At 37.3% G+C, this 23,693-nt stretch overlaps 2 protein-coding genes across 11 annotated transcripts in view; one reads left to right on the top strand and one right to left on the bottom strand.

The window, feature by feature from the left end:
• vti1a (vesicle transport through interaction with t-SNAREs 1A) overlaps window positions 1-14,892 on the bottom strand; it is a 143,824-nt gene extending 128,932 nt beyond the window's left edge. For all 4 annotated transcript variants that reach the window (XM_042507706.1, XM_042507707.1, XM_042507708.1 and 1 more), the window contains exons 1-3: window positions 14,722-14,892; window positions 8,208-8,266; window positions 7,181-7,291 (exon numbers count right to left, since the gene is read on the bottom strand). In XM_042507706.1, coding sequence (XP_042363640.1) covers window positions 7,181-7,291; window positions 8,208-8,266; window positions 14,722-14,815 — 264 coding nt within the window. In that variant the 5' untranslated portion in view covers window positions 14,816-14,892. The remainder of the gene's footprint in view (window positions 1-7,180; window positions 7,292-8,207; window positions 8,267-14,721) is intronic.
• Window positions 14,893-15,108: 216 nt separating this feature from the next.
• On the top strand, window positions 15,109-22,609 carry zdhhc6 (zinc finger DHHC-type palmitoyltransferase 6). 7 transcript variants are annotated; one of them, XM_042508581.1, is made up of 11 exons: window positions 15,109-15,176; window positions 17,156-17,701; window positions 17,881-17,972; window positions 19,554-19,713; window positions 19,843-20,001; window positions 20,098-20,151; window positions 20,516-20,683; window positions 20,906-20,947; window positions 21,607-21,752; window positions 21,881-21,927; window positions 22,009-22,609. In XM_042508581.1, exons 2-11 carry the CDS (start codon window positions 17,435-17,437, stop codon window positions 22,107-22,109), a joined length of 1,236 nt encoding a protein of 411 aa, XP_042364515.1. In that variant the 5' UTR covers window positions 15,109-15,176; window positions 17,156-17,434; the 3' UTR covers window positions 22,110-22,609. The 7 variants fall into 7 exon arrangements, with proteins under 7 accessions (XP_042364515.1, XP_042364512.1, XP_042364514.1 ...); XM_042508578.1 differs by having other exon boundaries at window positions 21,604-21,752; XM_042508580.1 differs by having other exon boundaries at window positions 17,878-17,972; window positions 21,604-21,752; window positions 22,012-22,609.
• The last annotated feature ends 1,084 nt before the right edge of the window (window positions 22,610-23,693 follow it).

Raw genomic sequence — 23,693 nt, 5'->3', positions numbered from 1 at the left:
ACTCCTCTGTGACAGTTAACTGAATATTTGTGCGTTGTGGACAAAACTGGAAATTGGGGGACTTCATCGTCTTATGTCAAAAGTAATTGACATTTTCCATTTTCTAAAATTTCCAAACAACTAATCGATTGAGAAAAAAAAATCGACAGATTCATTGACAAAGAAAATAATTGTTACTTGCAGCCCTGAACAGCTGCAACAAATGATTAATAAGTTGTCATCTATTACATTTTTTGCAAATTAATTTGATAACAGATTAATGAGTTTGGAAAGTTAAAATTCTGCTATTTCAGCCTCTTAAATGTGAATATTTTCCGCCATCTTGGGCTTTTGCACCAATTTCTGACATTTCACATGCCAATAAAACTAATCAATCAATTTGTGTAAGTATTTTTCTTAAGAAAAAAAGTTAAAATTCTCTGATTTTGCTTTGTAATTAGGATTATTTTCTGGTTTCCTTACTCCCCTATGACACTTAACGGAATATCTTTGGGTTTTGGAAAAAACTGGGCGTTGGGAAACACCAATCAACATTTTTCTGACATTTTAACAACTAATTAATCAAAAAATGATTAATTAACAATAAACATAATTGTCATTGAGTGAAGACTAAAAAACAGTTCACACACTAAACTGCAACCTAGAACAGCATGTACATAGAGACAATACTCTGTACTTCACATGGCATTTCCAATACCCTGGAATGTTAAAATGCTAAAATGTTAATTTATTGCCAATGATGAACAGATCATGGATGACCTTCAGATGCTGAGGCAACAAATAGCTCTGGGGTTTGGAAACAGGAAAAGAGGCTTATGGAAAACTTGTGATAGCATTCTTACTGGCAACTACAGCCTGAGCTGTGTGTGGTAAAGTCAAGAGTCATTCATTAGTTCTTCTACAACAAGTTAATTCATTCCGATAATAGGGGACCAAATGAAAATCACGAGTTACGGCAGTTTTCCTTGGCCTCGTCTGAGGTATGTTCCTGTTTGATACACATCCGATTGAATCATTAACTGATCTTATTTGTATTTCCACATTTCAATCAGACGATTTCTCCTCATTTACAAGTTGTTCTTAAGAAGATCCAAAGAGCCCATTCATTATATACAGCACTCATTATTTGTTGCAATTGAAAGCTAAATTCCAAGTTATCTCTAGAAGGTCACTTATAACCACTTGTGAAACTCATATCTAGACATAAAAAAAAGAAAATCAAGAAACGAAAAAATGGAATCAGAACCAACAGCCTTTTCATTTCATTCACCTCTATGTACCTGGCAAATAAGCTGTTCAATATTTCAAGGTTGACTTTCTCTTTGGAAATGCATTAATTGTCTCCCTGGGCAGACACTAGGAGGCATTCCATCTGAAAGGTTTTTATTCAAAGGAAAAAGTCAGTCCAGACGTTGCACTTGACCGTGACTGTAACTCCAAACAATACCTCAGTGGACAATCAGAAATTAGGAGAGGATAGTTGTATCCCTGTGACAGTGGCAATAACACAAACACAATATCTATAATGGAATGAATGAAGCTAGGAATGACTGAGAAAGAATACAATTATTTCATTGTAACTTTAAAACCTTACTTTTAAAAAAGGTATGTACTGTACTCACGGTGACTCAAAAGTTGACCATATTTTTCACATCTCGTAATTACTTTTTGAATTGTGAATAATCTCATATAAAAAATCGGGTAATGATATGCATTTCAAAAGGAACACTGATGCTTGGTAATGAATGGTATTTGGTGACATAGTATACAGCATATTATGAAAAATCAACAATAGCTTTCTTTTTATTAGGGATGATAAAATAAATTAATCTCTCGAGTTATCGACAAAACTGCCTTGACTTTTACTTGCACCCATTCCCACTGAATGAGAATTAAAAAAGTGAAGTATTCTACAATAAAACTTGTCGGAGATTGGTATTTAATGACAATTCACTATTATAAGGAGTCATGGATCACTGAACACAAAGCCTCTCAAATTTGGACCTGAAGTGTTTTTGCTATATTGAAAAGACAACAAAAGAAAGTAAAATGAATTCAATTCAACACCTTAAACATAACCTAACTAGGGGAAATTTTAGAAGTAATACCTTATGTCAGAAAGACTAATTGGAAGAGTAGATGAGAAAGTTTAAGCATGAAATGTTTACAGTTCTCTTTCCCAAGGAAAGGGAACTTTAACATTCATATTATGTTTTCTTCCATATTTAACTTTCAGAGCTTGACTGGGCAGAGACAAACTAGAGAAAATATAAGTTGGAAACCAGACTACTACAAGTCACTTTGTATTAAAAAGGCATTTACAGCAAGGACATTTTTGGTAACATTATTTTCAATCTCTATTACAAAGCATGAAGGATGAGGTCAGGCATTGTAATAAGTGGAAGGATTTATCATAGCAAGTCCACTCATACATCAGAAAGGCAAAAGTAATTGGCAAACGTGCCCAATATTGTCCTTGTCCTGGACCTTAAGAGGAAGAAAATTCTTAGAGCAACAGCGCCATCTGCTGCTAAAAGAGATCAACAACCAAAGCAGTCAGCGCGCGTGGGAGGTATAGCAATGCCTGACAGTAAAATCAACACATTATGAAGAGACACTTCCAAAGGCTGCATTGAAAATAGGATGCAGATGTTATTACTAACTTTGAGAAGTATTTAAGAAAAGAGCGCAAAAGTTGCTTGTAACTACTGTCAAGGAAAGCTTTTATCAAATTCAACTAATTTACTAAACAAGCTGTAGGGTTAGACATTGTTGTTTCAATTTTGTTTAAACAATGTCGTCATGGCATTTAAAATCAGCTAAAGCCAGGGGTACAGCTAACATTTTTCTCCATTGTTGATTAATCTGTCGATTACTGTCTCAATTTTAAAAAAAGTTGGCTAGTTGGCAATTAATTTAATAGCTGACAACAAATCGATCATCACTATAGCTCTGCTCGGCAGCAACTAATGATTATTTTCTCTGTCGATAAATCTGTCAGTTACTTTTTCAGTTAATCTGTTGGTTGTTTGGTCTTTAATATGCTGGAAAATGGTGAGAAAATGTTAATCGTCTTTTTCCAAAGTTCAAGATGACATCTTTAAGTCTCTTTTGTCCACAACCAAAAGACATTTATATGTTTATTGTCACAGAAGAGTAAAGAAACCAGATAATACTCACATTTAAGAAGTTTGAATCAGAGAATTTTTACTTGTTTATTCTTAAAAAAGTACTCAAACCGATAAGTCGATTAACAATTAGTTGGTTGTTAATAGTTGACAACTTCACAATTAATCGTTGTAGTTCTAATTAAAACACAGTGTTAACTACATGTTCACTTAAATCTATAACACTAAAAAATGTCTCTATTTACTGACAATATTTAAGAAAAGACCTAACAACTAAACCTGGAACATCTTTAAAAAGGGCAAGAAAGAAAGGGCTTTGATAATAAACTTTGTACTGACAATAGAGTTTCCTGGAGTGACAGGACACCTCATTAGGCCCATGTCAGTGGCGTCACACAGTTACAATTAGCAACGGTCTATCATATGACCCACATCCTCAAAAGTGGATTGTGTTTTCTGAGACACAGCAGACATCTGCAGACCCCCACCTTCCCTACTGGGACGGACCAAGCGTGGCCCTTTGAGGAAGGTGGCTCTGTTTACCCGATAGATTTCATTAAATTAAGCTTACATTGGGCCTCTCCTTTGCCTGATCAAAGGCACTGCTAAGAGCCATGCCATCCCTGCTTCCCCTGACCAGGACAAGACGACTCCATCAAATGGGATTTTCATTGTTCTTTTAATTTTTTTTTTCACACTCTGACTTGCTCAGGCTGGCATCCCCTTTGCAATGCCTGTTTGTCACGACCCAGCACCTTTAAGACCCCCACTGTCCCCTCTATTATCGCAATGAAGCTGCCGGGGCAGAGCCAACAAAGCTACATCTCATATATACACCTTTGGGATGCCCGTTTGATAAGTTGTCTTCCTGGATGAAATGGCTGGGTTACTGAGGTCGACTTGGGCCCTGTCTGGAAAGGAGCAAGAATGAGGTCTCAAGCTGGCACACCGGTGGTAGGAAGACTTCAAACCACGGGTGAATGGGAGGATGAGAGAGCAGGTTAAGGGGGGAGACACCCATGGGAGGCCAGTAGGGGGTGGGGTTGAGGGGGGAGCTTGGGTAGTGAGGGAGTGGAAAGGCCTTGATATCCACGGAAAGCACAACAAAGCCGGAGCTTTTTACATTAAAAAGAAAGGAGATTGCCTTTTTTCCACTAGACGCCTTTCGAGCCGAGTGTCATGTCCTCCCCGGGCCTGCAGGAAGTGAGAGGCTGAGCTCGGCTATAGCATTTGGCACATCTGAGGCACATCTGAGGGGGCTGAAGTTCTTGCCTTCTGAACACTTTACCAGATTTACGGGAGACCAGATGTACTAGATGTTACTGTGTGAGGTGGGTGATCCTGGTTTAAATGCACGCTGATCTGACCACACCACACACAGAGGTGTAAAAATGAAAATGACTCTGTTAAACTGGGGAGTCACAGCTACAAGCAGGGCAATGCTCTTTTATTCTTTATCCACTAGGACTATCCTACTGCTACCTTCTGCTTTGCGTTTCAGTATTGCGAGCCATGACACACAAACATGTAGAAATAAGAAATAATCGTGCAACATTTTGTTTTATTAAGTGGTTGAAGGAAATTAAAACTTTTTCCAGGTTAAACAAACATTTTTTCATTTTGCCCCTAAGACAGGCGTACAAATGCAAGTGATGGAAAAATTTGCACCAATACTGGCCACAGCAGGTGTTAACTGCTTGATGATTAAGCACGGTAAGTGTGGGGAGAAGAAAAGTTAAAGATTAATCGTCAGCCAATTAAATGCCCATGGCGAAGAAAGTAAACTGTCTTGGCTAGGAGATCTCCTCCTGTGATCTCGGTTAGCTTGTCGCTGTGGTGTTCTCACAGACCACTAGCACATGATATCTCCATCCAAATGGGTTGTTTATGCGTGTTTACTTGTTTGTTCTGCAGTTGGAGCAGTGATGGACTGGGATGGAAATGTTTTTATAATCCCACATTTAATTAAATACACATTTACAAAGAACGGTGGTGAATGACATTACGTATTAAGAAATGTTTGAGATACTGATTAGGGTGAAAAAGTGGCTGGTTTTAATTAAGATTATTTTTGTTGGTCAGTGGCAGGTAGGCACATTGGCAATGGTAGTATGAAACGTTAAAATACATATGAGAATTTTCTCATAATTCACTGCATTATTTCACAAAAAAGGTTAAAAAGAACATTCAGTTTCTCATTGATAAGACCATTTTGTTTAAATGTTTTTTTCTTACAATTTGCATTTTATTTTGTAACGAACACAAAACATTTTATAGTTGCTAGTCTTTACTTTGAAGCGGTATTGTCAAAAATATTGATTCACCGATTCTAATCTAAATATTTAAAACAATTTCAGTGCTCATTTTCTGCAGTATCAATATACCAGCTGCACTATCATGCGCTCCCTTATTGTTCATGTTTGCTATAATCCTGCTAATAACCAAGAAAAGAAAAGTCATCCTTGTCATGTTAGTCTTGTTATATTTATATTTTGATTAAGATTTTTTTTAATTTTATTCCCTAAATGAGATTTTTTTTCCACATGGTATCAAAAAATGGTATCCAAAAACAAATATCAGTTAATCGAGTATCAAAGTTAAAAGTTCCAGTATCATAACAACATTACTTGAAGACAGAGAATCTAAAATTTAGTTTTTAATGATACGTTGATGATCACCATCATTTCCTGCAATCCTTTCCCTCAAGCATTAGCAAGCCAACAATATAGGGCTGGGCAATATATGGATATTGTACCGATGTTGTGATATTGCCATGATATTATCAATATCAAAAATGTCATTGTGTAAATATTTTGTGAAAGTCCGCCCTCCAATATTCCCCCAAAAAACAATAGAGGTATTTAGTTAAAAAAAAGTGATATTTGATTTTCTCAATATCTCCCATCCCTACAAAAATAAAGAAAAAGTTAACATTTGAGAGGAAAGCTACACCTTCAATTCATTTTAATGTTATAAGAAAGGTTTGTTGTCAATTGGGCCAAAGTCAAACGCAACAAAACTTCATTCGAGCCACATTAACAACCGGGTTTAAAGCTGCAGCTATCCCTCACGTTCTGATCTAAAAGTTCTTAAACCTCCTTAAACCTTAAATATTTATTTTTCTAGCCCAATCTAAGGTAGTGGATTTATTTCACATCACATTTGACTCGTGGAGGGACTCTGCTCACAAGCTCAAGGTCAGTTACACTTACACTACGGGTTTACTATAGTGTTGTGAGCACCAGCACAACAAAACTGACAACAGAAAACAATAACAGACAACAAAAAAAAATGAAGATATCATTAAAGATAAATAATTTCGCGAGGTTAAGATTTGAATGCAAACAACAAACTAAAGATCTTTTTTCAATTTAGGGTTAAAGAAAAGGTTACAAAAAGTAAGATAAAAATGAAATCTCAAAAATTGGAATTACATTTAACAACGGCTCATTTCTGCTATATTATTGATTAAGTGAAATACCTTGAGTAATATTGGTAGCCAACAATGTGGACTAAAAGCAAAACGACCCATAAGGCTAGGCTGTTCATTAAGCTTTGATAGAGTTTGGAGATCAAGTCAAGACATACAGTGATTTATGAATTACTAAACAAGGCCAGATTCTGCAGCAACAACACAAACACACACAACCTGTTCTCAATAGGCATTACTTGCAAGTTCAAATATGAACTCAGAATTAACCTCAGTGGATGTACCACTGAGCTTCAGCGTCGGGCTGTATGTGTGTGTGTGTGTGTGTGTGTGTGTGTGTGTGTGTGTGTGTGTGTGTGAGAGAGAGAGAGAGAGCGAGAGAGATAGCGTGTTAGCGAGAGAGGGAGTTTGGTTGGTTGAGGGGGCAAACAATGGATATGTGTGAACCACAAGGGATTTGAGATGGTGGCATCTTGAGACTACAGTATGTCATGCATAATAGTATATTTTAGATGCACATTTTGATAGTTGCATTTCAAAAGAGGATTTTCTATATGCTGATGATGCATGTGAAATTTTAAATATTCAACCAACCATTAAAAAAGATTTTATAAGTACTTACGAAGTCTTTCTCGAGCTTCTCTACCTCCTGCTTGTAGCTCTTCAGTCTGCTGTTGTACATGGCTCGGCTCTGGATGGGGATCTCCCGCACCTCCAGGTCCATCTGCTCCAGCTAAAACCCACAGTTCATACAGTTACCACACTTTACCATCTATGTCACAACCAAAACATAATTCGGAATATAAAAAACCACAAAAACGACAGATTTAGAGTTCATTCTGATCCAAATTTACATCACAGTGTTAAGGAACCAACCTGGTGAGATGTGCATGATTGAACAGATGCTGAAAAATCTAGGCCTCCCTATCTAATAATGAGCATTCTCTTACCATCTATGCATTTCTGTAAATGTTGTATTGCAAAGTCTTACACAGAGCTGCTCAAGATAGAAATTGTGAAAACTCTGAAAATATTAAACTTTCTGAAACGAGTTACTTCAGCTACATTAACTTTAATGTGTTCCAATGTTGATTGTAAAAAGAAAAAGCCTCCCGCTCACGTCGCTCAGCCGTGATAAAAGTTGCGACAGAGGAAGGCTGTTCTGTAAATAAATACACAATCAAATATGAGCGCCCCTTCATTGCAGCGACATGCACGGGCCCAACGATGTCACGGCGAATGAAGTAAAAGTACATTTGAGGCATGGCTAGACAGGTCTCTCTGTGGCGGATTTGGAGGAAACTAATCACTGTGACATAACAAGACAACTGCAACAACAATTTGTCTCTGTCAGGTGACTTTGCTCATTTTTAAACAGCAACATGAAGACTCCCACCTCAAGATAATGGCTTGAAATGTGTCATAGGGGTGTCACTTAAAAGCAGATTACTGGAAAGTAATCATGTGAGGAGGAAGCCTCCTTTCCGCCATGTGAAGTGTGTGTGCGTGTGTGTGTCTGCATGTCATGTCACCACCAGGATAATACAGGTGCTGTTGTCTGGTGCCAGTGAAAATTGTCCCCTCCCTCTTTCCACAAATTCATTATTTAGGAAATGGGAAGAGGAGAAAATTACTGATCAAAGACATACCAACTCTCTGACTTCTTCAAGCTGTTTGTCGACATTTAGAACCAGCTGTGTCTTCTCCTCTGAAAGAGAAAAAAAACAGCAACATATTGATCAGCCGACAGAGGAACAGCGCTTCATGACAACAACCTAACTCCCCCGCAACGGGGGAAGAGAGGGGGAGAGAGAAAGAAAGACTGGGAGAAAACAACACACGAGGACACATTTGAAGATATATTTACACATTCTCTCTACACGACGAGCCAACATTTGATGTCTCTTAGTTATTGGCGTCTATGAGGCCTTTGTTGGTTTCTGTTGAGGAGCAGTGAGACACCTCGTGCCAACTCAAAGGGAAGGGAGGTGTCAGCTTTGCTCACTTGCCAGAAGTATGAGTCCCACTCAGAATGACTAACGCGCCGTTCTGCTCCTCACCCCGTGGCTGCTCTTCCACATTACCCATTGAAACTCATTACGACTTGCGAGAGCTCCAAAGAGGCATGTAAACCACAGTACATCCCATCGTTATTTAAGGCAGCAACACTAACACTTAATTTCCGCACATTCAAGAACTGGTCCTTGTTCTGAAATTAGATCTTTGCCATACAAGTGAAGCACATGGAAAGTAGAAGTCTTTTGAAGCAAGCATCATTAACACAACATGCTTTATCTGATTTGATTTTTTCAGTAAAGGACAGATTTACCCAGATATTGATATACATGACAAGGTGTGTTTGACTGGTCAGAGATTAACAATTGTTAAAGCCATATATCAAGAAATACCTGCTGGTTACAAACTCTCAAATGAATTACATGTTTTTTGATTGCTGGTCAGACAAAATAAGCTATTTTAAGAATCAGTTTGAACTCTGGTGAGTAATGTCATAATTATTTTAAACATGTTTAAGATGATTAACCAATTAATCAAAATTTTTAAAAAATAATGTATATAGAATGGTTCATGGATAATGTTTTGGGTTTTGTTTTCATAGGGCAAACTGAGGCTGGAGTTGCCCTGGTTCAAAGAGCCAAAGGTACTTTTCCACTGGATTTTGGATTGTTGCAGAAAGCTGTGGCAAACAGAAGCTTATGATATTTAAACACGTTGTCCAGCAAGATCATCTTCACAAATTAAAAACAATTTTATGATTTTTGAAGCTTAAATGCAATTGCCACAAGTAAAAAGCTAACGTTGGGCTACAGACTAACTACTCCACAGTGGCATGAATTCAGCATCACCACCACAGCGAGGCTGTCGACCTGTGATCAATGTGATGACGTTCTGTAGTCTCATTTAGTCACCTTTAAGCAGCCATCTTTTTCTGTGACATGTAAAAGCTTCAAAATCCACATGTGGGGTATTTACTAACATATTCTATGTAACAGAGCAAAATGTTAAAGTCTCTTCAGCTTTTGTTAACCACTGAAAAAAAAAACATTAACATCCAGGTGACAGAACCAGGAGTGCAAAAGCACTTACTCATTACTGCATCTTAAGACTTAGGACAGCAGTCCTAGTACAGAGTTTACAGTAGAAATACTAAACATTTTACAGTCTTCAAGCATTTAGTTGTTAATATAAAAAATTCACTCAACGAAGCATTAGATATTGCAACAATTGATGGGCCTTTTAAACATTTTGACTGATAGTAGGAAAAGTACAGGAGTTTTTTTAATAATACGAGCTATGACTCAGTGTCCCAGAGTCATGACCATTGGCACGTTTCCTAAACTCATACTATATAATAAGTCAACATATGACATTAATTGGCATATTAAAGTGATTATGAGTTAGTGTACAAAAAGAAACAGCATATACAGAAAATGATTCGATGCATTTACAAGTTAAAGAAAAGTGTCTGTTTTAAGACTTTATGCTTTGAGCAGCTCCCTCATTCTTTCTGTTCATTGCATTGCGGGAAAATAGCATCCATGGAAAGTTCACAACATAAAGTACATATTTGCTATGCATACTGTTTGATTTAAGTATAAGTCATTGTGTCATTTGCTGTGTTCAAATGGAACTTGTGAACTCGTGTTTAGGATATGGGAAGTCATGTAAAGTCATGAACTCAGAGCTCTCTGAAAATTTCCACTTGCGAGGCCAAGAATATCACGTCATGGGGGGTGCTCATATGGTTTGTGCCTAGATTTTATACAGGAGTGTATGAATAAATTAGTCACAAATCAAAGTTCAACGAGTCAGTAATTTCGGGCCAGATAGTCACAACTTATATTACTTGAAAAACTCTGTTTCTCCTCTGAGCCCTTCTTTTGCAAGTGTCCTTGAAATCTAAATCTGAGACAGTTTGTTTCTAGTGTGACTAGAACTACAAACCGCCGTAGATAACACACACCGTGAAGTGACTGCCTGCTGAAACAAAACAATGACATTTCAGCAAATTCAGATGATGACTGGCAGGAAAAAAGGGAACTACAGAAAGCAATTAATATTTTTGAAAGACAGCCAATCTTAGTAAATAAGTTCTGTCAGATTTTTTGAAAGGACAATGTTAATATTAGCAGTCAATATTACAGGTGATCCAAGACAGATTACAACCAATCTATTTACTCTCTTGAAAAAAAAGTCATTCAAAAAATTCCAATTATATTCCTAAACTAAGCAGTAAGTAAGTATCTATCTGTTAAAACAATTATTTTGGATTAACTCAATTTCATATATATTTATAAAAAAACAAATAACTGAAAATATATTGTAATCAAATAAATCAAGACTCATGAGTCGAACCTTTACGCTGATAAATATTTGACATCATTTTAAATTACTAAAATGAAAAGTAAACAAGTTTCAAGGCAAACCACAAGGCTATCAGTTGTGGGACTTTAATATCATAAAAAAAAAAAAAAACTAAGGCAAGATCTTCATTTCTCAGGCACCAAGGGCCAACATTACCTTTTGCCCGTCCTCAAATTCATTTTTAAAAACTGTGTTCAGCCTCACAACCTACACAGTGAACGGCCAGAGGCGATTCACTGAAAGGTGAGATGGTGCTTTCTTGCTCAGACTCAGGCCCGGGCTGCAGGGCTGTGAAATATGTATGGATATTTACCAAGACTACAACCTGCTGATGGACGGATGAGGAGTTTTGTTCACAGAAGTAAAGCAAACAAAAACGAAGTAGGGTTTGCCAAACAATTTTTAACTAACAAATGTTCCATATTTGAGTTGCAATGATTGACAGGCACTCTCTTGCCATAAACACTCAAAGGTAAAACAAAAATGTCATTCATGTTTCATGGAACAAGGCCTAACATTTCACTGTATTCTTATTCAAATCTTCCTTGAACCTGAGGTTTAGGGGGATGGTAACAAATAAATATATAAACACATATTCACTTGATTGTTACATGAATGAAGACAGTCAAGGACATTTTTTCCACACGCTCTGGCCATTATCAGCAATTGTGCACATGTGAAATGGAGAGATGCAACAACAGCAATGACAAAAGCCCTTTGTCTGGAGCTATATTAACGTATTAAATAGAGGGCTGTCAAACCACGGGAAAAATTCAGCCACTTCAGGAAAAAGAGCCAGAAGGACTTAAGAAAAGGAAAGAAGAAAAACCTTAATGAGGAGGAAGGGAATTGAAATTCAACTGTAAACTATTCTGTTGGTGGCAGAAGACATTGAACGACTACTTATGGTTGTAATGTGTTTCCTGGCTTTGTGCATATTCATATGGGCTTACTCTGACACAGTCAACAGATGGTGAGAGGAAGCAATGTGGAATTACACTGTGGAATGGGCTGCCATGAAGCTTCAAACATGCCAATTCCAAACCAGAAATATTCAGTCAGGCGAGGTTTTGTGAGAGGCAGTGTCCTTTGAAAAGCCAATGAGCAAGTCTGAGATAAATGTTCCAAGTCGGGGTTGGAGGCAGCTTTCAGCCGTCAAAACTGAAAACAAACTAGTCGTGGACAATACAATGAATTGCATATACAGTAGTTCATTCTATAAGCTAATATCTATGCTATGCATGATATTTATCACATCTTTATGGCTTTGTGCAGTTGATCTTAATTCAAAATCATGCAGTGTATACAATGCAAAATACCACTGAATTTAAAAATGCATTGTCCATAACTGCTTATCCTCTTAAGCATCACTGGGGGGCTGAAGCCTATCCCAGGTGCCATTGGGCGAGAGGTAGGGTACACCCTGGACAGGTCACCAGACTATCACAGGGCTGACAGACAACCATTCACACTCACATGCACACCTATGGCCAATTTAGATTCACCAATTAACGTGCATGTTTTTGGACTGTGTAAGGAAGCTTGAGAACCCAGAGAAAACCCACACTGACACAGAGAACTTGCAAACCCCCCACCCAATGTCCGACCCTCGCCTCAACTTGGGTTTGAACCTGTGACCGTCTTGCTGTAAGGCGACAGTGTTAACCACTGCCCAATCGGTGGCACAATGAATTTAAACACTGGCTGTTACATTCAGATAAGCTGCGCAGAATGGCTCTGTTTCTGTGTTTTTATTTTAACATACTTAGAAAAATGCAACCTTCATGACTATTTTACCTACACTTCTAAATGTATTTACTGACATTTTGTAAACACCAGGCTAGAGCGCACAACTGCGTCATACTGGCACAGTGATGGCTTAGTGATCCTGTCTATTTTTAACGGCTATATGTAGCAGGGGAACAGACTCATGTATTTGAATACAAGAGTATAAGGTCTGAGTGAAAAAAATAGGCCAATGAAAGTGTGCTTACTGAATAACATTAAAACCTAATCAATAATAAAGTTTGGTTGGTAAAAAAGGTCAGCTCCACACTGAGGGACACACTTAAGTTCACAAAGTTATGATGTGCAGCCTGTATTACGTAATTACTCCCCTTCAAACGGCTGTTTGTCTGTAACACTCTTATTGGTGACCTGAATAATTATGGATGAACTTAGGCTTTATGATAAAAAAGGGAAACTTTTCTCAGGCATAAAGCCTTTTTCACTCTGTGTGAGATTAAAGCTTGTGCCACTAGGTTTCTCATGGTACACCACTATGGCTGCCTATTATTATTAAGACACCGAACCTCACAGTGTTTGCTTTGGTTGAAATATCAAATATACATTTGCTAGATTTGACAAATAAGGGACTTCTGAACAGGACTCAACATTTGTGATCAGGTTGGAAGTTCACATCAGACTGATCATTTCTGCTGCATGTCATCCCCATTTCTTCCACCTACTTATTGACTTAATACACTTAATATTAACTAAACAAAAATCTGTCAATGAAAGTTATTAAACAAGACACTGATTGCAAAGTTCTTTGGTAATGAACATGTATCCATCCAATCAAACAAGTAAAATAAAACATGAAACATTTGAGAATTACCTATACTTTTGACTGCCACTACGAAAATTAACTTACAGTGACAGCATGCTGTTTCTCAGCCTTTGAAAATACGCTGAGATGCTGTACATCAGTCCCAGCCGTGTGACTATGGAACCTACATTGGCTGCATAAGTACAATCAATGTAGAAAATAGAAATATAATAATACTAATACTTTTATTAAAGCAAACCCAACAAAAAGCAATAAATGAATAAACAATAAATGTGGACTCAACTCTCACTTGAATACTTCATTGGCAATTTGGCTGACATAGAATTTTTCATTATGTCCTTTAACCTTTTATTTTTCTATTCATTTTCTATATAAACTTTTACATTTCAGTCATATGGGTTATAACTGATATAGCATTTGTAGCATCTACTGAGCAAAAGGCAGTCCATTGCAGACATAACACAGATCCAAGGACAAATAACTGTGACCCAATCACCTCACTTATATGTCTGTGAAGTGTTGAAAGAAACCACATGCAAATACACAGAAATCTGACATCCAAACCCAAGTCTGATTTCTTGTTATAAGATGACACCCTTTGTTTGATAATGTTTTCATGGGTGTAGTGTTATTTTGGTGCAGAAGGCTGCTGTTTTTCACAGTGGGTTCCCTGTAATGTCCATTAAAGTAAAAAACATTTAGGTTTCATCAATATAAGTCAAAGGGATGACGCTGTGTTGGGTGTGCCACCTAGAAATGCCAGTGAAAATCAATTTCCTATTTATTAATTTCTATGCTCTTAAATACTTTTAATAAACTAAAAAAAAGTGAGTAAATACTTCTGTCCGCCCCTTAAAACTAAAAAATAACTGAGGCAGTAGCTTAAATAAACACACATACCTCAACTGCAGGAAAAAATACGATGTTATTTTGCCACTAAGATGAGTGTTACACATTTGTCACACAGGCTAAATTCATTAGAGTCAGCAACACGTGAGTCAGCTTTTCACATAAGAGTCAAGAATATACTCGAGCTGCGTTTTAACATTAGTGCTTTTACATTTTCTTCTAGACAATAATATAGTAAATTATTGAAATGACATACCATTAAAGTAGGCTACACCTGTTACCGTTAGCTTCTGAGCTGAGAGATACCAGCTAACTGTTAGCTAGCTCCAGCTCAACGAGCTCAGCTAATTTGTTTAACTTACCTCCGCTTAGTTTGGGAATTCTTCCAACTTTGTTGGTTATTTCTGCTGTAATGGTCCCAAAGTCCTGCTCGTAAGATTCAAAGTCTGACGACATTTTGGAGTTTAGGTTTTAAACAAGTAGCTCTCTGGTTGACAGTTAGCTCAGGCTAATAACAACAAGTCTCGAATGGAGTCCCTTCCTTGAGTCGCAGTGTAATGTGCCCGGCAAGGAACTTGACTTTTTTTTATTTTTTCCGACGCTAAAAATGGTTAAGATAGCTGATAAAAAAAATATCAGTCATGTCTATTTTTAGCGAACGTCATTAAATAAAGTATTTTTGAAATTCTGTAATGGTTCAGTGCAATTTGCTTCGATTTAAAAGTGTCCACAAGGGGTTGAGGGCATTATTTTCTGAGACACCATGAGGAAGGTTCCTCTCAGAAGAAATTGAAGAAAAAACCAAGGAAGTGGCCAGGTTGGTAATTTAAAGTGACAGTTTTTTTCTCCATCCATACAAAATATGCATATACGTATACCAGTGAGCATTCGTTATGTCTTTAAGATGCAATATTATCCGTGTTTCCTCTCTGCGCCTCGAGGCTGTTATCCCGCCTAATACGTCTGTGTTTTCAAGCCGGCTAACAAGCTAGCTAACAAGCTAATTGCTGTTACGTTAGCCCCGGTGCAAAACCGAATCAAAATGTTTGTCAAATACATAATTATTTACGTAGTTTATTTATTTATTTACCAGAGAGGTCACACTTGTGTGGCCTGTGGAACGATGGATAATGCGTACAGTAGCAGATAATGTAGAAATGCTATGTTTGTGTATTGATGCGAATTAGCTAGCTTGGCTAATTAGTTTAGTTTCCGTTGGGCAAATATTATGGCTGTGCACCCACCCTGTGAGTCACTTATCTAGAAAAGCAGCTTAAACGGTACTTACTTTAAGATATTATTATGTGGTCACGTTTGGTGTGTTGGCTTTAAAGTCATTAGCTTTTTAGCTACTTGTTGATGTTTCTTAGGGACTGTGCTTTATTTATCAAGGTAAGAGGGTGGCTGTGGTGTGACTTTTTTTTTTTTTTTTTAAATATCATGACACTCAAGTATTTTTCCTTGAGCCTCCCTAAATTACTGCGGGAAAATGCATGACCCTTCCCAAATCATAAATAACCATATTTCAAAGTGACTGGCGATGATAAATCATGTATGGAGGCCTCTTGTTATGTGTTTGTTTAAATTTTATTTAACCAGAAGTAGTCCCATTGAGATTCCAAATCTCCTTTCAAGGGATTCTTGGCCAAGACAACAGCCTAACAAATTTAACATAGAAGACCAACAGATTAAAACACAGCAGCAAAAGTTAAAAACAAACAACATAAAGATTTTTTACAAACAAAAGACTTAAAACAATCAGCCAGTTTACAACAACTCAAATGAGTAGCGTTTAATAGCCCAAAAAGTGCATTCATTAAGTATTTAATCCTGTTTTGAAATGTCCCAGGCTTATAGTTTAAGGTGACACCAAAATGAGGGCAACAACTTTAAATGCATTTTAACCAAAGACCATGACGGTTCAAGGAACAACATACATAAGTTGTCCTTGTGACTGGGGGTTGCAACTACTTACAGTTTTAGGAGTGAGAAGAGAACATAAATAAAGAGACAGTTCGTGTAAAATGGCCCTATAAAGTGTACTACTCTGCGGTAGTACAGAGAAGACAAAGCCACTTTCTGATACAAAGTTCAATGATGTGTTAGGAAACCTGAATTGCAGACAAATTTCAGCGCAGCATGGTACACTGAAGAAGATTTATTGAATTTGCATGCATGTGTAAGATGCATTTATAATGCACCCATCCTTTGAATTTTTGGGTCCTAAGGGTTATTTCAATAATAACAAAATACAACCATTCAAAGTTAAATGTCCTTTTCCGAAGCCAAATCAAAAAACTTAACTCCCTCCCAGTGTCGTTATTTACACTATCACAATATGGTAGAGGAGCGTAAACACATATATATATATATATATATATATATATATATATATATATTTTAATACATTTTAAAAGATTAAAGTTTTGTAGTCAGCGTAACCCTACAAATCAAAGATTCTGTAAAAATAAGATTGAAAAAAACATAACATACATTCTTCATCTCATTTATGTTAATAAGATTGTATTAAATATTGGAGTAACATTAAAGTCCAACACCACCACAAGTTATAGTCTCCAAAATGACCAAAGTTAAAGAAACGCCTCTAAAACACAAAACTGAACATTATAATCTTCACGAAGGTATTACAGGGCTGTTATATTTGACTGTATTATAGGTAGGTGCACTTCATAAACTGAAAACTGGGTGTACATATACAACAAACTTGGTCACTGGATCACAAGATGCAGTTAACTGGTGATTTATAATGTCTCTCTCTCACTCTCTTTCTCTTAGATGGGGAATTTGAGTCTGTCACAAGGATAGTGTGCTCCATAGATCGGCAGGAGATGATGCAGCTTTTTGCCAGGGCAAGGAACAATGGGACACAGAGAGCCCCAGTGACCCAACACCAGGCTAGCTGCTGGGTACTCAGACGACGAGGAAAAATATGTGCATCACCTGCACCGCCGACTTTGCGAGATAGCAGAGGAAAAAAGTAACACATTGAAGTTTGGTCGTTACATTTCAGGAACTTAACCAAAATACTACTACTAACCTTGTTGGGGGAAAAAGATGAATTTCTTGGCAAGTTTTGTGACATTTCAGAACCTCCATGAGGTTCGAAGATTGTGCCACTGGGGCCCAGTCATAGCCCTGTCTGTCATTGCTATATGCTCCACCATGGCAATTCTGGACTCCATTATCTGGTACTGGCCGCTAGACACGACAGGAGGCAGCATTAACTTCATCATGCTCCTCAACTGGACTGTTCTCATCCTCTACAACTACTTCAATGCTATGTTTGTTGGACCTGGATACATCCCTCTTGGCTGGAAACCAGTAAGGATCCTTAAGGACTCTGGCTTTTGACATTTTCCATTGGTTTTGTTCATATTGATAGTGTAAAGAATAGGCTGGAACCATGTTTGCAAAATTACCATTTAAAGATGTTATGTAGAGTGAAACAATTTAATCACAGTAAAGATGGATATTTAACTTATTTGTTTATCCCAAAGCAGGAGAATCCACAGGATATCCAGTACCTACAGTACTGCAGAGTGTGCCAAGGGTACAAGGCCCCCAGATCCCACCATTGTCGCAAGTGTAACAGGTAGCTACATTTATTACCAAAGTAGGAATAGGTTTTATCTCACCTGTGTGAGATTAACTTAAAGGGTAACTTAAGTATATTTCAACATGAACCCTATTTTCCCATGTTTCAATGTTTCATGTCCAAGTGACCAATGGGGACATCATTTTTGAAAATGGTCCAGTATTGAGCAAGAGGTCTGCAGCCAGCAGCCACAAAAAATGCTGTGATGTAATCACTCAGGGCATTTGTGCTCTGTCAATGTATGTCCACAAAAAGTGCTAGTTTGTGCCACTAATAGGCTCAGATTGTTATTATAAATCTCCTGTTTGTTAAACCAGAAACAGTCCTGAAATCACTACTGCCAAAGCCACCAGAATCCCATTAATTAAACAGCAATTTTATTATCATAAAACACAGTTCTCTCAAAGTGGACAGAAACAACATAGGACTCAAAAAACTGTCTTTGTTTGTCTCACCACTGTTCCAGCGATCACAAACTCTGGTTTTGTTGAAATAAACACTTAATTTGCCCAGTTAGATATGAAACATCTGATACGATCTCATATGATACACTAATACACTGCAGCACCTTTGGTCAATACGGGACCTATTTAAAAAATTGTTAACATTTTTCACTTAGACACAAAAACATGAGAAAATATGTTCCTGGTTAAAAAATACAGAAGTTATCATTTGGGGATATGTTTTTCGGTTGAGACCCTGAAATTGCTATTTCTAAACTCACCAGACTCTTTGAATAAACAGTTATTTTAGTGTATTTAGAACCAGCATATTTTCAAAGCTAACTGTGTGAATTAAGGGTTTCTTTTAGCTGAAACAGCTTGTGATTGTTGGAACAGTGGAAAGACAAACAAAGATGACTTTTGAGATTTTTATTTTGTTTCTGTTGACTTTGAAAGAATGACAAAATTACCTTTTATTTAAATTTAATCTGGTGGGTTTCTCTTTGGCTATTTCAGGGCTGTTTCTGGTAAGGCAAAAAGGATCTTATTCTTTAACAAATATGTGTATCTCTGTAGAGATCCTTTCAATAATGTTGTCAGACATTTAGAATAACAACCTGAGCAACCTGTAAATTGGCAGTGCATACATGTCCGACATGGTCACATTGCAACCTGTTTTGCTGCTTCTGCAGTCTTGCTCTGTACTGAACAACAGTTAAAAAAATGATTTTTCCCTTTATCCATGACCCATGTAGACAAAAACATGGAAAAATAGGTCCCAGGCTGAAAAATATTGAAGTAACCCTTAACAGAAAACAAATCAGCACAGAGACAGCGCTACTTTAGCCGGAAATCAATGAGCCATTGCCAACTGGCTTGTGCGTTTACACGGCCTGCCCATGTTATTTCCTCTTTTTATTCATTTTTAGGCTGCACAGAGACACATCACATAATCGATTGTCATATACAGTATGTGATGTTAAATAGATTAACACCACATGCTTGTGATGTAAATCTATTTTTTTTTTTTAGATTCAGTGGGACTCGCTGATGATGAACTTGTCACTCTATGTCCTCCCAAACAACCAGTCAATTCCCCCAGCACTCCTCTCCTCCTCTGCCTCCCTTACCCTAGGTGCGTGATGAAGATGGACCACCACTGCCCATGGATCAACAACTGCTGCGGCCACCTGAACCATGCCTACTTCACCAGCTTCTTGCTGCTGGCTCCACTGGGCTGCTCACACGCTGCCATTATCTTCATCATGACCATGTACACGCAGCTGTATGAGAGGGTCAGTAGTCCTCTTACCACACCACACCATGCTTTTGATAGGCTACTACCAACACGGCTTTTCTCCAAGCAGCATTCATGTTATTATTCCTTACTGATGTTACCATGTCAACCTGTCTCCTCACTGCAGATATCATTTGGCTGGAGCACTGTGAAGATTGATATGAGTGCTGTGCGTCAGTTCCAGCCCCTCATGCCATTCAGTGTGCCAGCCTTTGCTGCCACACTCTTTGCCTTAGGCTTGGCACTTGGCACCACTATTGCAGTTGGTATGCTTTTCGTCATACAGGTACGCCTTTCATTTCAGCGTTAACCTTGCAAAGCCAACCATTTATTTTGGAAAATATAATTTGACTCCAGTATTGAAATAGTTTGTCCTCTTCAGATGAAAGTCATCCTTAGAAATAAGACCTCGATTGAGTCCTGGATCGAGGAAAAGGTCAGATGTGTCTTTTATTTCCAGTGTTTGTTTTGTGATGACATTTTGTAATGTCGGTGTAATTTTAGATTAGGATTACTTTTTGTGTTTTTCATTGTTTGATCTACAAACAATAATATAGGACATCTGAGTGCTATTTTATTCACTCAGTATTTAAGTATTTTATAACTAGCATGTTTTCAAACTTCATTGTCAAAGTTCTTTAAATTAAAAATGTACCTTTTATGACTAATTCAAACATGCTTCACGATCATCCTTCAGTACACCACAGCAGGCCGATTACAGAAACTTGACACCACCCCTACCACACAGTCCCATTGACACACTCACACGCAACCATTGTCCGTGCCTTTTTTTCCATCAGGCCAAAGACAGAATACAGCACTACCAAACAGGGGAGGAATTTATCTTCCCTTACGACCTCGGCACCCGCTGGCTGAACTTCAAGCAAGTTTTCACGTGGTCAGGGACGCCCAAGGGTGATGGCATCGAATGGCCAGTCCATCCCAAGTGTCACCAGCACACCTTAACTGTAAGTTCAGTTCATTGTTGGGTGGTGTTTGATTTATCTATTACTTTTCATATTTGTTTATTAAATGATCAATTATTTTAAATTTTCAGAATGTATAAAAGGTGTGTAGCAGGTTTGTATTGTAATGAGTCCTACTCTTAATAGGTTTGCTGTTTAACAGTGAGATAAAAGTTACATTGTCAAGCAATGGAGAATTTAATTGTCTTGTTCCTCTTTAAACAGATTGAGCAACTGAAGCAGAAAGCAGATAAACGAGTGAGAAGTGTAAGTACCTGTCAAATCTGTACTGTGACATCCTTTTTTTTTGCGATTTACATGTAGCACAGACACACACACGAGTCGGTTTTGGGCCGGACTAGCGAGGATGTGTGTGACTTCAGAGAAACATTTGTGTGATTTAATAAACTGTACTTCATGTTAACAGAAGCGATTGGATGTACTTTCAATAGAAATACTTATGCAATGCAGAATGTCAGAAATGTTGTCAGAGGTTTTAAGTCATAGAGGGGAAACAGTGTTTCTCAGCATGTTTTCACAGTTTTGTGTCTACATTATTAATTTTTTTTTTTGTTTGTTTGTTGTTTTTTTTTGTGGTGTGTGTGTATATGTGTATATGTATGTATGTATATATATGTATATGTGTACATATGTGTAAATAAAATTAAAAAAAAAAAAAAAATGGAGACAGCAATTTTTGAAATGGGGCAAAAACAAGCACTTTTACTTGGATGTAAATAGACGGTGCACAATTGCCACTGCTGGTTGTCACTTAGACACAAAAAAAATGTTTAAAAAAAAAAAAAAAAAAAGGTCCAGGTTAAAGATTGACATTATAATATAAACATTGACATGTAACTTGTCTGAATTCAAGTTTTGGTCAGGGCGGTAGAATAACCAGTTACTTTGTATGCCTCGGTCAGCAGGTCCAGTACCGGGCAGTGGAGGACTATAACGGAGCTTGCTGCCCTCTGAGCAAAGGTCTCCAAACCTTTTTCAGAACCCCCTGCACTGAGGAGCCCAGGATCCCCCTCAACAAGGGGGACACCATCCTGGCCACTCGTGGCACCAAGTGAGTTAATTCAAGCCGAACAAAAACGATCATCTACAAGTCTGGATGGTTGGGCATTTAATTGAGGATTCAAACTACAATTTTTTTGTCCATTTGAATTCTCCAAATTGTTTTTTCTCTCTCTTTAGATGGTGGATGTATGGAGACAAAGTTTTGAATGAGGAAGATATGAAAGGTGAGATAGTGGACTTATTTAATTAAGTGGCTAAATTCACTGAAACAAATGTCAAACTCTTTTTTTGTTTCGTCCTTTTAGCAGGAGAGCGTGTAAGAGGATGGTTTCCAAGGCGATGTGTGGAGAAGTGCCATTATGACACAGCTGCCAGCGATAGCACCAGCGATAAGAAAGTAAATTAATATATTTGAACAGGCTTTATGTAGAGCTGGGGAGTTAAACTGAACAAAAGGTGTGTGTCCGTGTTCATAAATCCACTGAAGATGTCATGCCTGATGCTGCAGGCTCATCATCCAGAATTTTTGATTACAATTTTCCTCACATTTTAGTACCAACTTGAATTTTTTAAAGGCAACAGTTCACCAAGTCTTAATGTTCACCTCCCTGTCAAGCTACGTCTTGAAAGAGGACAACAGAGTTCACGAGAGGGACCGGAGCCGTGGGTTCAGTTTGACTCCTCTGAACAAAAGTGAAACCCAGCAAGAGTCTTAATTTTCCAATATTGCCACCAGGCTTTAATGTGACTTCATTGTGATTACATGACTTTTTACTTGAATCTGTTGTTTTTACTTGTGTTGATGTCTGTTTTTTGCTAATTATGCAATGCCTCTGCCAAGCTAACCCCGGGACTTCGTCATGCAACTCTTTCTACAGTATGGAGATAACACTTAATTTCTTTTTATTATTTTTGTAAAAACAAACTGTTGGCCTCAAACTATAAACTGAAATTAAAAAAAAAATCTTCTGCAAGAGTTGTTGTTTTCCTCTGTCCTTGTGATTGTTTAAATGTGCAAGCTTTAATACATAATAATTTCTTAAGTGCCTTGGGCTTGATTTAAAACAGAAATTTGGCTTTTTTTTTTTTTTTTTTTTTTTTGGTTAGCGTCACACACAAGTCTGGGATGCTGCTGTTATTTGTCCTTACATTTTCAAGTTTACATTGGTTGGCAATGAGGTATTACAAGTTAACATCTCACTGTTTAAAAATTAGTTAATATGAAAATGTGCATACATTAAAATCCCCTATATAAATTAACCTTAACCCCACACTTCTTAAACACATTCATATTGTGGTTTTAGTCTTTATAATGTCTTGTTTTTCTTTTTTTTAAAGCAAATATCATGGATCAGTGTGGATGAATGTAGATAAATCAGATTACTTCCCTTGTTTTTTGATATGCCTGCAATGTTGTAAATTTTGTCCAACAGATTCTGGCATTATGGATTCTCAGCTGGTCTTAATTGGTTTTAATGACAAATGTAAGAGCAAATAGATTACTTCCAAAGTTCTGGGTTTAGATAGAAACAGGTTCATTCGGGTTCCTTTATCATTTGTGTACTGATCATAAAAAACACAATCAGCAATCCAGTGCTGCCAACAGCTGATGAGATCAGGGATAAGATATGATTTTAATCATTTCTAAGATAGTTAAAATTTATTATGATCTGAATGTCTCTGTATTTATGTAACATTTGTGTTTAATTGTGTGCATGGGCCATCACAAATCTTTTTTTTTTACATAGATACAATACTGGAGAAAACACTGTATCTCCTCTTTTGTATTTTCTACCTATTAAATTTAAAAACATGGCACAAAATATTAGCCAAGGTTCTCTAAACATAAAAAAACAAAAGTTTAAAAAGTGACAAAAGGCTGTTAGTCAGTGGCTTAAAATGTAACCCAAACATACTTTAGTGCCAGCTCTACAGTTAAAGTTTGGTTAAGCTGAGGCAACAGAAAATGCTTAGTTAAGGTTTGCAAAAT

The sequence above is a fragment of the Plectropomus leopardus genome, chromosome 19 (genome assembly GCF_008729295.1).
Source record: "Plectropomus leopardus isolate mb chromosome 19, YSFRI_Pleo_2.0, whole genome shotgun sequence".
NCBI lineage: Eukaryota > Metazoa > Chordata > Actinopteri > Perciformes > Serranidae > Plectropomus > Plectropomus leopardus.
Note: the sequence above shows the minus strand (reverse complement) of the source record. Positions and strands in the feature narration are given on the sequence as shown.